Source organism: Anser cygnoides, chromosome 12, assembly GCF_040182565.1.
Source record: "Anser cygnoides isolate HZ-2024a breed goose chromosome 12, Taihu_goose_T2T_genome, whole genome shotgun sequence".
Lineage (NCBI taxonomy): Eukaryota > Metazoa > Chordata > Aves > Anseriformes > Anatidae > Anser > Anser cygnoides.
Genome location: NC_089884.1, coordinates 19498105 through 19512317, shown reverse-complemented (window position 1 = coordinate 19512317; position 14213 = coordinate 19498105). Strand labels below are relative to the sequence as shown.

The 14213-nt window shown below is 40.7% G+C and overlaps 2 protein-coding genes across 3 annotated transcripts in view; one reads left to right on the top strand and one right to left on the bottom strand.

Annotated features, from left to right (window-relative positions):
- The window catches only part of DNAJA2 (DnaJ heat shock protein family (Hsp40) member A2), a 60184-nt gene that overhangs the window by 35748 nt on the left and 10223 nt on the right, over positions 1-14213 (bottom strand). Inside the window, exons 9-10 of the mRNA XM_048073403.2 lie at positions 699-14015; positions 226-291 (exon numbers count right to left, since the gene is read on the bottom strand). Coding sequence (XP_047929360.1) covers positions 13827-14015 — 189 coding nt within the window. The 3' untranslated portion in view covers positions 226-291; positions 699-13826. The remainder of the gene's footprint in view (positions 1-225; positions 292-698; positions 14016-14213) is intronic.
- Positions 679-8873, top strand: LOC106039625 (borealin-2-like). 2 transcript variants are annotated; one of them, XM_048073298.2, is made up of 10 exons: positions 679-878; positions 1420-1548; positions 2548-2588; positions 2930-2990; positions 3640-3707; positions 4508-4575; positions 5851-5949; positions 7034-7166; positions 7403-7489; positions 8299-8873. In XM_048073298.2, the coding sequence occupies exons 1-10, from the start codon at positions 749-751 to the stop codon at positions 8344-8346; spliced, it is 864 nt and encodes a 287-aa protein (XP_047929255.1). In that variant the 5' UTR covers positions 679-748; the 3' UTR covers positions 8347-8873. The 2 variants fall into 2 exon arrangements, with proteins under 2 accessions (XP_047929255.1, XP_047929256.1); XM_048073299.2 differs by lacking the exons at positions 2930-2990; positions 3640-3707.

Sequence of the window (14213 nt, the reverse complement as noted above, 5' to 3'; positions counted from 1 at the left end):
AATTTGCAGCAGAACAAGCAGTAAAATAACGAAGTACGAGGCCACAGCTCTCACATGAGGTCCCTCCTACTCGACAAAACGGCTTTCCAGCGCCCGCCCCTGGCAGCACCACTACCACCAGATGTACCAGCAGTACCAGTACCGCCACCAGCAGTACCAGTACCATCAGGACCACCACCACCAGTACCACCAGCACCCCGCAGCCCGGAGCTGGGTACGACTCACCCCGCCGGACGAAAGCGGCCGTAGGCGCTACCGCCGCTCCTCCGGTGCCAAGGCCAGCAGCACCTGCTTCAAAGCAATTCATAAAAACATATTTTAAAAGGAATTTCTCATTTTTCTCCATCAGAAGAAAGCGCCTGTGCGTGTGTGCGCCTAAGCCCGCCCACCTGCTGCGCTCGGCTCCTGTCAGGACGCGGCAGCCCCGTCCCCGCTGCGCCTCTCTGGCCGTGCCCAGCCCCGCTCCGGGCCCCGGGGCTCCCCGGGACGGCCTCGCCGCCTCCTCTCTCCCTCCTGACGAGGCGGGCCAGGGCCCCCCGGTGCTTCCAGCCCCCGGCTCTGGGCCGCCCCGCGCCCTCACAGCCGCCAGCCCGTGCTCGGGGGCCGGGGCCGGCCGTTATGGCTGCCCCAAGGGCGTGCCCGCCCCGGCCCCGGGGCGGAGCGGGGGGAGGTAGGGGGGGAGAAGCCCCCGCTCTTACAAAAGCTCCAAGCGTCAGGAGCCGCCTGCTTGTCTCAAGGGGTCGCGGCCATGTCCCTGAGGAAGCCCCCGGTCAAACGGCGCAGTACCGACTCGGGTGTGGAGCCCGACCGCGGGGCGCTCTCCCAGGAGAAGAAGGACCAGCGCATCGCGCTCTTCCTCAGAGACTTCGACCAGCAGGGTAGGGCCGGGGCCCAGGGACAGACCCGCTGAGGCCGGGGAGAGGCTCGGGGCCGGGTCGGCAGAGCTCAGACCCCCAGGAACGGCCCCCGCAGGCGTCGCCGCTCCGTGAGGGGCCGCCCTGGCGGCGGGTGTGGGGGCCTGGGGCTGCTGAGGGTGCCCGCGGCCTGGTCGCCTTCCCCTAAGTGCCGGCCTGAGGCGTTGGTCGTGTCGCTGTGCTCGTCGGTGGTACGTGTGCGCTAAAAATGTCTCTGCGCCGCCTGTGGTGCTGCCACGCTCCTCCTTAGAAGGTGGGCAACAGGGTAATCTGCTCTTGTATTAGTTAATGTCAGCATTTCAGCAGTCAGCGTTGTTCATTGATCCGCTCTGAAACAGGCACAGCTGCGCGGAGCTGCCTTAACTCGAGGCTTACTTGCAAATCACTTTTGACTCCAAGTCAAATTACCCTATCTAAAACATTAAGTTGTTTTATGCGATCCAGCAGTGATTTTACTTGGAAATGTTTAACACGTATGGCAATAAAAGCCGATTTTGTTTTAAAGCTAAGGAAAGCATCCGGGAAATGAAGAAAGAACTTGATGCGCTCTTGCAAACAGCTGAGAAGGCATTTACAGTGGAATTGCTGAAGATACCACTTGCCATCAGAAAAATGAAAAGAAAAGACTTGCTTAGTAAGTATGTGTGATCAAAGTATTTGGTATTTGTGAGCAAAGCAGACATCAGTACTTCTATATGTACCCTTGACTAACGTGAGAAAAAGCTGCAAGCTGGGGGCTTTTATGATAAAGGTTTCTTCGCCTGCTGAATATTTTAAGCTGATCAGCAGTGGTATTACGTTGCAGGTGACCAGTCAGTACTCTTGTTCAGGTAGACTGATCCGTGTAATGCAGGGTGTAGAATTAGTAGGTAACAGTTTGGTCTGGAATCTTCTTTTGCTTGTGTTCTTAAGTCACCTTACTTAGAGCCTGACGAGACAAGGAGTGATTACAAGTTTTTAGTAGTGTCTGTGCTTAAAAACATAAGAACTGCTTTTCATCTGAACATGTTCATCCTAGCCCCAGAGACTGTTTTGTCTTTCTGTTAATCTGAAGTCCTTGACTACTGAGCTTTTCTCGTGTAGTGTTTACGGGTGGTGATGCATGAACAACTTTAATTTTAACCTCATTTTTATGCAGCATTTTAAGCTGTGCTGGACAGTCAGCATCAGATGTATATTCTGCTGAGAGCTGATGTTTTTGGAATCTTCCTTGCAGCTGAAGTTGCAGGGGCAACACAAAGATCAAACCTATGACTCTTGAAGACCTTGAATTTACTGTAAGCCTTTGTGCTGAACGTGCATTCGAATGCCTTTCTTGAAAGCTTCTACCTAAAAGCATTAGCTTTCAGCAGTGCAATGCTTTTTTTTATTTTTCTCTGAAGTCAGACTACATACTGTGTGACTAAGCTTACTATACTTTTAAAGATTAAACATACTGAAGTAGCCTAAGATTTTTCTTTATTATTGTTTTGTGAACTGACTATCCTAAAGGACTTGTTAGCTAAGATCATATATTTAAGCAACTGCAATCTGGAATTACTTATTCAGTTTCACAGTCTGTAAGATAAGAACCTGCAGGTAACAATTATGCAAGTAACAGTATATGAACAGGTTATACTTGCTTGTGTTACAGATTTGCAAGGAAGGGAGGAAGTGGCTCTTGCTGCTGCAGTGGTAAGTGTGTGTTTTGAAACTTTACCACACCTTACAGACTAGAGATCTTTTTTTCCTGCTGTAAAGATTTCAGGCAAATGATTTTGTTTGGGTATATGTTTAAATAGAAGATGAGATGAAAAGGCTATGCAGCCAGCCATGGTGTATTTATGAACACTACCTAGAGATTTAGGATCACCTGTAGGCAGCAATCCGGATGTTCCTGAAAAATAAGCTGGCATTTAGCCAATCCTACTTCTGTCACTTACTTCTATGCCCTTTTGTTTCACTGCCTTCTGTAAGATAGTATGCATTTGCTGGGTAAAAACTATCGACCTCTTTGTTGGATAAACATTTTATAGAGTGACTCTTCCCTAGAAGATGTACCAAATCCCAAACTGACGAGGACCAACAGCAAAAAAGGCAAGTCACTCTATTAATATATATTTTTGCTCTTAATTTTTGTGTTATTTTAGTGGTTTCAACTGAATATTTGCAAAGTGAATGTTAAGCCTGGAGAATATAAAAAGGTAAAGTGTGTAGCTGGAAGCATAACATACAGGACCCCCCAGTATTTGGTGTGGAGGATCATGAGCTATGCTACTGTTCAGGTACTTGAAAACATGAGTTTCCCACTCTTTGGATTTATCACTGAAAATAGTGAGAAGAGACAGATTCAAGTGACTTGTCAGTGCATCACAGTATAACAGAGGAGCCGGGAATGTTCATGTTATCTCATAGATTCTGCTTTGACCTCCTGTTCTCTGAGGTTTGCAAGGAAAATGCCATTCCTCTTTGTACTCCAAACTGTGATAAGAAGGACACTACCACTGAAATGCAGTTCTATTTTATCTGGGGGTTAAAGGGTTATCTAGTGCCTTTTAACTATCCAGTGCGTCACCATGTCTGTGACAAACACACAATTTCCTTTGAACTCTGTCCCAGGCAAATGACCATCAAATAACAGAATTGATACATAACTCTGAGTGGGTAAATAGCCTTAAAGGGGAAAAAAGTGTCTTATGATCTTCATGAGATCTTTATTTTCCTCGTCTTTCTAATATATTTCCAGTTAAGGTAACTACAATTGTTGAATATGAAGATGCCAAGCATACTTCTGCAAAGAAAGTATCTAAAAAAGTAAGTTTTTCCTAAATAAACAACATAAGGGTCTAATCAGACCTGCTATGAACCCTGTTAGGTCCATAACCAGGCAGGCAAATGACCTGTTGCTTGTTTGTTTGAAAAGTCAATTGCTTCAAATTCAATTTAAAATAAGTTAAGCAAGGCTAAACTGCATAGTATATTAACTTCGTAATAAAATATGGGATCTGCACTTTCAGTAATTCATTCAGACAGACTTTCAGATACTGAAGTAGTCATTCTTTCTTGATTGTTTTGAAGTCTTGATGGTTTGAGGAATTGTGTTTTGTTGAAACTTCTTCTAGTTACTGAACTTTGTATTAAAATAAATGTTCTTCTGTGTTTGTATAACTTACACATTTTATCCACATTGCTCTCTAAAACAAATAGCAAAGGTGTATTAATTTTACCACCTCAGTCCTTCTGTGGTATGCAGTGCCTCAGCCAGACACTGATGTAAGTGTAAAGATGATGACTCAACAAAGGCAAAAAGATTATATGTGGAGTTACAGGCATTAATTATAAGAAGGCTACAAGTTGGAAGGGTGTATGTTAGAAAGGCTGTTGTTTGTACTGAACTTCAGTATCAACAAACATGGTTTGACATTTTAAAAAATCTCGTTTTAGAATGCATACCTGCCATTTTAAATATATGTAAAACTACAAAAGGCAGCACTATAGGACTTAACTGTTCTTTTTCAACAGGGAATTCTTGCAGTATTCTTTCCTGGAAATATTTATCACATTGCCTTAGAATGCCACTTCTGTTAACTGCAGTCTCATATGCACACTTTCAGGTATGCAGAACAAAGTCACTGGTTTCATTGGCCTCTGGTTTAAACAGCAAACTGAACCCTATTTCTAGGTAAGTCTTGCCTTTGATAACTTGTGTAACTTAATTGAGTTTTTAAATGCTGAATAGAATTATTTTCACATAAAGTAGCTGAGATTTGAGCCTGATAAAAATAAATCTGATCCAGATGCCTTCCATAACCTGTATCACATGTATTGTAGCGATGTGAACCTTGAAGAAAGCACCTCTAGCTGACAAAAAGATGTAGTTGTCTCGCTCGCTGAACAGTGCACAGTTGTGAACATTATCAGTACAGCTTTCCAAACAAAATACCTAGTGGAATAGAGTGCATAAGGGAAACACCTTTGTTGCTTCTTGTTATGAGTAATAAACTGTTGTGTAACATAGCTGAAAGGAAGTTGTCATTAGCAGGGAAATAGATACTTGCAAAAACACCTTAAAGATACTTAGTACTATGATGGAACAAATTCAAGTCTCACTATAAGATCTAATGAATTAAAAATAAATAAAAAACAGTGGATATCTGCATGAAAAAGTTGTTTGAGATGTTCCTGTTCTACCTCTGACATATATACTTGAACCCACTGGCACTTGTTTTGATACATTCAAATTGTATTCAGAAAGACAATTGAAATAATGTATCCAGGTGCCTAAAAGAAATTAGAAAGTCTTAGTCACATTTAAATTATTTTCTTGAATTGGGATTATAGAATTTTTGGCTTGATGAAATCAAACTACAGAAGGCCACTTTGCCTGGGGAAGTCTAGCTTTTCAGTTTTTGAAGGCTGTGTTTATTCAAGTACAGTAACATTGGTCCAAACCCATGCCTTTACAGTATCTCCAAAATGTGTGTGGGAAAAGTGGGGGCAAAAGGAGAGCGGGAGGCAAATTGCTGTCACCCACAGCTCTGTGAATGGAGTTAAAACGCAAAACTGGAACAAAATTGTTCTCTATATTCAGGTCAACCACACAGAACAAATGTCCTAAGAACCTGTAAAATTAAATCATGCTGAAAAAGGAACTTGCCAAGAGATTTTTTCACACAAAGTTCTGGGTGATCCCTTAATTATCCCCAAATCAGCTACTGCAGCCCTCCCTTACCTACTAATATAACTAATCCTTTCATTCCCCTTATGGCATTCGGTTTTAATATATCATGTCTACTTCAGGAGGGCTTCTTCACTTATATATAACTAGATGTGCCATGGAACACTTTAACATTCTCTAATTCACGATCTATCTTCATCCAAGCTAAACCTACACTAGAAATAGACGAGGAAATTAAAACGAACCAAGAGACAAATCACTACTTTAATTCTTTTTTAGGTCTGTTCACTCTTCTGCAAGTGTGACTGAGGCTGTTAAGACTGTTGCCTCTGATTGCAGTGCTACAAATTTAAAAGCCACGCCAAAGGCATCTAAAAGGTAAGGAGTATCAAGACACTGTATATCTAAATTAATATAAATCTAGATACTAATCAATCATTATCATTCTAGATTTACTAGATCTTTATGGGCTGCCATTAACTTTGGTAGTGAGGATGTGAACCAGTCACATCTGCTTTGAGTGTGGGTGTTTACTTAGGTTTTCATGAAGGTACAGGATGCAATGTTGTAACTGAGCCAGTTAACTCCCACACATACCAAAAAAAAAAAAAAACAAAAAACAAAAAACAAACAAAAAAACCAAACCAAAACACGTATTTATAATCTAAGTTCTATTCCCATCTACTGTTCTTTAAAGATATAGTTTACAGCTTAGACTACCTCTCAGAGCATAAGCTTGATTAAAATGTGAACAATATGCATGCCTGCATTTAAAAATAAACCGACAATCAGTTCTTTCCTCATTGAACTGTTCAGATTTCAGTTACCATTCTCCATATACTACAGAGTTCCATTTTGGCAGAAGTCATCAGATCGCGGTGGGCGGAGAGAGAGGAGGAGAAGCTTGATAGTTAAGTGGGTCATGGAACCAGCACCTTTCACTGTTTCACCTTGGCTTACTATAAATGTCAGACTTCTTGCCATGCAGAAGATAACCAAATCTTACATTTTTGTGGAGTAAAAACAATTGTATTAAGAAAGAACTTTAGTTATTTTGTATGACATAAGGCATGCCCTGTACCTCGGAGCTAGCAGCTTCAGTATTTCTTGCTACCTCCCTCTGAAATAGACAGATATGCTGCAAGTCTTATCTTAAGCCTAGAGGCATGCAGTTTCCCCTTCCCAAATTCATTCACTGTTGATATTGAAGAGTGGATATTCATGTTAGTGAGAGGTCCAAATGTCAGCTTGCCCACTGGCCTGTAACAAGGACTTAGAAAGTTACTGCAGCGTTTCATGGTCATAAAATATTACCTAGTGGTGCTTCTGGCAGCACTGCAAGAGGCAGACACGATTGCCTTTTTGTTAGGTATATTTGCCGTGACATATGTTTGTTTCATGTGTGAAAATCTACAGAGCATAGGAAGTTAACCTTAAAGTAATGTTTTTTCTTGTATTCTAGTATTGGACTACAACAGACTGTCTCAAGAACTGCGCCTATCAGTGGAAGAGTTCAAGGCATGTTACTAAGAAGTAGATCAGTACCCCAACACAGAACTGTTCCATTTGTAAACATTCCCTTGGCTGATGGACAGGTATCAAACTTCTTTATAAAGTTTTTTCAGCTTAGAGTAGCTAAACTGTGAATCATGTAATACTAATAATAGCTGTTATTATCCTTAAATGAGATGCTGCTATGCAAAAGAAAGAACAATTCCTAAAATTCCACAACATAGCCAGGAAGCACATGGCTTTCAGAAAAATGGGCCGTGCAAATAGAAACTTTCAGAGTAGATTTTTTCATCTTAAAACTGTTTCTCTTCATGTTTAGACGCTCTGTATGGCTGGTGGAGACCTCCGTAACATTGACGTGCAACTACTAAATCAAGATACAGTACAGCATATTCATAACTTAGTGGTAAGCTTAAACCAGTAGGCTTTTACATGTAATTATTCAAACACCTTGTCTTATATTTTTATGTGAGACACTGTTATGGATGTCAGCTGTAAGTGCATGATCCTTTGGGGTTTAAGCCTGAATTTGTTGGCATAGGTTGGAGGGAGAAATAGGGTAAGGGAGGAACAGGGAGGGGGGAACTGCTGCACATATATAATGTAGAAAAGAGCACTTAGAGAAGCACGTGCAGTTTGGTAACTGCCCGGGGGAGAACAGAAGCATAAGCTCTACTTTCTAGATTGCTCTGTTGTCTGTCCTTCCCTGGGTGCAAGCTGCCATTCTCTATCCCATTCACAGTGACTTAAGAGAACTACAGCAAGTTTCAGTTCTTATTATAATCTATTATTCTATGTCCCTTGCTGAATAAGAACTACTCCTGGTAATTCTCTGCTGTATTTGAAATACTAACTACCTTACTTTTGGTTCAAGGAAGTAAACTGTTTTCAAACAGAATGAAATTGAACAGAACTTTGCTGCATATAGTGCCTGACTTTCCTAAAGACACTTTTAGATGAATTAATCTGCAGCAATAAATATCTATCTAGGCGTAAGGAATATTAGTCACTATAGTCTTGCAGGTATTAGGATTCAAGTGCAGCTATAGTGAGTTAAGATAAAGACCTAGCTGTCTTATTTTATATCAAGGTCCTGCCTCTGTAGGTAGAGAATAGGGAGTGCTTGCTCACTAATTGCTTTTAGCAATGGTGATTTTTCTATTTTTTATAAGAACTGTTTGGTACCTTGAACTAAATTTTTTCTCCCCCCCTTAGAGTGAGCTGACTGTACTATATGGAAAGGCCACAGCTAAACCAAATTAATGGAACTGTCTTCTGACTCATGGAATGTGTGACATCTCTTGCTTGCCTCCCCTGAAGTGTTCAGAGAATGTTTATAATGTCTTAATAAAGCTGTATATTGCCCAGTAAATGTTTTATATGAAAGCTTAAAATATGATGTGTTCTTATCTCTGTAAAGCATACAAATGCAGAACAAAATTCTTCCAGTTTCCCAACTTTATAAAAGCTTAGTTAACGTTTTAGTTCAATTCATAATAAAATGAATAATAGATTGATGGAGAATACAAGCTTTAACTCTGATATTCTAAGTAGTATCTCTTTATATAACCAGTCATAAATAGAGAGCTATTTAAGGTCATTCTTTCATGCATGCCACAACCAACATAGTTACTATTTTATTAGTTTACTGTTCATGGGGTCTTGCCACTGAGAATCGCCTTGAATTCAACTCAGGACTTCAGCTAAGTGTATGCTTAAGCTGATGTGCATGTTCTGAAGTGCTTGAATAAAACTTGTAATAAAAACCTGAATAAAACCATGTAATTTCAGTTGGGTGGTGATATTTGCAAATTTGACACAAACAATTCTCAAGTCTTGTGCTGTGATCTAATGTAAGATCATGGTAACTCAGCTTTCCTCTGAAACACCTTTTTTCTATTTATATATATTTTTTTTCCTGAGTAACTGAAAAGAAAGACATTTAACATCTCTTCACCAGGCCAGTACCACAGTTACTGCTTAAATATTTCTAGAACTTGAGGATGCTCTTGGCTTTTACTCTGCCAGTAGTGACTTCAGTTAAAGTGTTGTCACTGTGATAAAAGATGGTATGGAAGAAATGTACTTTGAAAACTTAAAGAAAGACCAGCTTCTAACAGTTCTTTTAGTTCATGGAAACGAACTTCTACCCCGTACTTCAGTACTTCACTTTGTAGTGGGTTTACGGGGCAAGGCTTTGGTAGCAGGGGGCCATGGGGTGGCTTCTGTGAAAAGAATCTAGAAGCTGCCCCATTTTAGGTAAGGGCCCCACTGCTGACCAGAGCTGAGCCAATAAGTGATGCTGTTTTGCACCTCTGTGAGAGCATATTTAAGACAGCGAGGAAAAAAATGCTGCACCACACAGCAGCTGGGGGAGTGAGAGGAGTGAGGAACAGCCTTGCAGGCCCCAAGGTCAGGGAAGGAGGAGGGGGGAGAGGTGCTCCAGGCACCGGAGCAGAAGTCCCCTGTGGCCTGTGGTGAGGACCATGGTGAAGCTGGCTGTCCCCCTGCAGCCCATGGAGTACCACGGTGGAGCAGGGTTCCACACTGCAGCCGGTGGAGGAGACCACGGTGGAGCAGGTGGACCTGCACCAACAGAGACTGCAGGCTGTGGAAAACCCCTGCCAGAACAGTTTCCAGGCCAGACCTGTAGCCCATGGAGAGGAGCCCACGCAGGAGCAGCTGACCTGGCAGGTGCAGCTGCCTGTGGGGGACCCAGGTTGGAGCAGTTTGCTCCTGAGAGATGGACCCCATAGTACAGACCCATATCTGGAGCAGTTCCTGAAGAGCTGCTGCCTGTGGGCAGCCCACACCCGATCCGTTCACCAAGGACTGCATCCCATGGGAGGGACCCCACAGCACAGGGGATGAGAGTGACCGCAAAGGAGCAGTGGAGAAGCAGCGCTATAGACTGATGATAACCCCCATTCCCCTGCACTGTTCAGGGGGAGGAGGTGGAAGAAGGGGGAGGGGGGGAAGGTGCTTTTGGTTTCTTTCCTTTGTTTCTCACTTCTCTAGCTTGTTAGTAATAGGCAATAAATCTTACTATCTCCCTATGCTGAATCTGTTTTGCCCGTCACAATAATTACTGTGCGATGTCCCTGTCCTTATCCCAACCCTTGAGCCCTTTTCATTGTATTTTCTCCTCCTTCATCTTTGAAGAGGGGGAGTGAGAGAATGGTTGTGGTGGATCTCAGCTGTCCACATGAGTAAAACCACCACACGCTTACTGCAACCATGATCAGATATTTCAACTAAGGAAAAAGAGAAAGCTTTCTAGGACATGGAAGACAATAATAAAGAACATGAAGTTAAAATACACGTTTAAACCTGGATTATTAAAAAATACACCTGCTCTCACTTGGTAGCCAGAAAACGGATGAATAAGCCTTTCATTCAAATTACACATGGAGAAATCTATAGCATGTCTTCACTTTAAGTCATTAATGAAAACTTAGTTGTGAGTAATTAACAGTTTTATCTTAATTAACATCAATTTTAACTTAAATTGATGAGCATCACATCACCATGGTATCAGCTTCTGGTTATTGAAGACAAATGGATATTTCAACATGAATAATTTAACTATTCCCTCCTGTACTACACTAACGTATATGAAATTACAAAGCAAATACTGGAACCCGAACTTATAATTGCAGTATTTCACAATTTTTGGAGCCAGTATAGGGTTAGGTATGGCTTTGAAAAACAGGTCAACACACCCTTGTTGTGGACCTTGCTGGGGTTTAGGTATGGAGGTAGTGATAATACCAAAATAGCTTATTGTTTCATCCAGCCTGCTCTGTTAAAGTATTGGAGTTTTTAAATTTAATAGCCTTTTAGTCACAAAGCGAACTTCAAGAGCTGGGGAAGCATTTCCAGGCCCTCTAACAAGGCAAATTCACAAGATACACTAACAAAGCAGAGCTTTTCAATCAACTGAAGTCACTCTTGTATGACCAAGCTAGGAAGCTTCTATCACTCTGTTCTTACCTCCTTTATACCAATTGTTTTAACTTCATACTTCCATTAGCCTGAGACTATACAGGAAGGCTATAGCTAAAAAAGGGTTAGTAACAAAAAAATCCTGATGTTCAACTACCTACTTAAATATGCAGAAATTTCTAAGGCTTCTAAAATATTAAGTCTGACATACTTTTTTCCCCAAACAGCAGTAATTCGTGCTCCACTGAGTACTTTTTAATTTCTTTGCAAACAGATCTTCAGCAGAACAAAGCTACATTATTTTTTTTTTTTTGGTGACAAGAATCACACCACTGGCAGCAGCTTATCAATAAATATTCACCTGCGAACACTTTGGCAAATTAAGCACATTCAAGAGGAAAAATATGACTTTCCATAAAAGTCAATTTAGGTCAATTTTAGTTGCTATACATGTGCAACTAAGCTTGTCCTGAAATAAAGTAGACTAGACCTCATTTTTTATTCTCTCAGCTTTTTGATACCAATATGAAGACATGAAAAGAATATTAAAAGTGGTTTTACTACAGTTCTGGTGATCACATTTTCTTCTGCCAGCACAGGGAATACTCATTCCTCTACAGTACTGCCTCTGAACTAAGTGCTCTAGTTGAAGCTGTTTATTAGACAACACTAAACTAATGTTTATTTTTCATAGGACAACCACATTGACCTAGTTAAAGTACTAGTAGCTGTAGTAAAACAATGAAGTTTAGCTGTAAACTAAAAAGCATTAGTTACTGTAGTAGTATATTACTTCCAACTTTAATGTTGGAACCGAGGCAGTATAGATGTTAAATTTATATATAGTTTTTACTACACTACAATTTAGTAGAGGGGCACCCGCTTAGTAGAGAAGAGGATGCATAGAATAAAGGCAATTCTGAAAAAGCCACCACATAAAGATGCTGCTGTCAGAAGCCTAAATGAACACAAACCGAACTTGACTAACTCATACTACAGCGATGGACTCTACATTCCCTCACCACTCAGTTCAGTATGCTGCTACTAAAGTTACCATGAATCCCCTCCTCTACCACCAACCCCTCCCAAAACAAATCAACAATTTGAAGATCAGAAGATACAAGTTTAGCATACATACACCGCTTACCAAGGAAAAAAAATGAAAACTACTACGTAAGACCAGAAGACAAGTGTGTTAATTATTAAACACCACAACTTAAGTTGATTGACTTCTTGGCAAAACAATCCAGGAGAAGGATCACCATGCAACCATGGATTCATGTAAAATCAACTTGAAGTTTTGGTAAGTAAAAATAAGCAAAGATTCACTAGATGAGACTGCCACAGTAAAAATCAATTCTGAAATACAGGTCAAACAGCATTCTATTCTCCAGTTTTAGAATTTATGACAAGGATATTCAGCAACATGCCAATGCCTACCAAAGTGCATGGAAAAATCTTGGAGTGAGTCCCTCTAATCTCACTGGTTAATAGTTGCTTGGATAACTGTTGACATTTAAATTACCCTTCAGCTTTGTAAAGAAAATTAGGGGTATCTTTCAACTTCCTCTACTCAAGAGGGAAAGGAACTACACTATAAAAGTGGCTAACAGCAACTCACACACTGTTCCGTAATACTGTAAGGAAATAACATAGCTGTACCTGATAATTACTTAAGATTTTTTTGGACTTTTGATTTTAAAAGTATACAAAATGGAACAGGACTGCAGCTGGGAAACTCAAGACCTTAACAGTTAAAACAAAAAAAATGGAAGCTGCTGAACAAGTAACAAACCCAGCTACATTTAGTATGCTTTGAGGTCAAAACACTTCGTCAAGTACAATGCTAATCTCAATCTCTTTACAAACTATGTTAATGCAACCGTACGTTGCCAGGCATCCCATTCATTTTTATAAGATACTGTTATTGTGGGATTTAATCATCTTAATTTAAGAGGTTTTGACATTTTTTGATTGCACTCAAACCCTCTTATTTTCTTCATACAAAGGGGACATGGCTGTGGCCTCCCCTATGCTCATTTAGTCATAACCTCATTTCAAGAGAAGACTCTTCTACTCAGCACACAATTCCTATTTAACTACAACCTGGTCTTAAAGCAGCTTCAGCCTCCCTGTAAGATGTCCACCTCAGAGTCAGTTGGTACACAGAACAGTTAAAGCCACTAGAAAAGTAAAAGTTACAAGGCAAAAGAAATATATTATACACCAACTGCTTTTATTTATTTCAGAAACCGTTCACAAGATGGTAGAAAAAACTTACAACCACTTCTAATTTAGTCTTCCATTGTTCCCAGTCAGCTCTAAACCCATTATGTGCAAAGCCCATTTACCATGCATCTAGATGATAGATACAGGCTATGAAATTCTTTATTCTACTTGTAGCAGCTTATGCAGGTGCAGCCAAATACCAAGCCTCAGGACAAATTGTACACAAACTTTACAATTTAGAAGTCGAATTTAAAATATGAAACCTAAGATCTACACAAAACTGGTAAAAATCAAGCACAGATACGAGGACAAACTTAAAACCCATGTGAAAAGGAGTCTCGTCTTCCTTTCAAGTGCTTTATTCTGCTACACAGTCAAAATGAAGATGTAAGCTTTGTGGTTAGTTTAAATTACACTCTGTAGATACTATAGACCAATTTAAAAGTTACACATACAGCAATAGATGTCCATTGGTTCATCTGGATTACTTATACAATCCAGTTGGATTGTTGAAAACAAGTCAGGCAAAATTTGAAAGAAAATCCTTGTGCAACTTTTTAGACAAATGTTTACTGATGGGCACACTGTACCCCAGGTCCATGATGGCTGCTTTCTTCATCAGAACTATCGTTATAAGCTTCACGTCTCTGGCCACCACCTGAACCACGAGTGGTATCAAATTCCTGAAGATCTACCTCTTCTGCATCACCAATTACATTGGGAAATTCTGGTCTAGCTGGCAGAAGATCTTCAAGTTCCTGCCCCAAAAAAAGAAGTGCATTCAGTACTGCATCTGCAGCTTCCAAATAAAATGAATAGTTCCTCACAAATTCAAAACTCCTTCTCAGAGCAGGTTTGGTTTACAAGACTAAGCTGGTGTCAGCCTTCCAAGTGCATAGTCATTTAAGAGCATTTGTATCAACTGGAAGACATCTCTTAAAAAAAAAAAGACATAA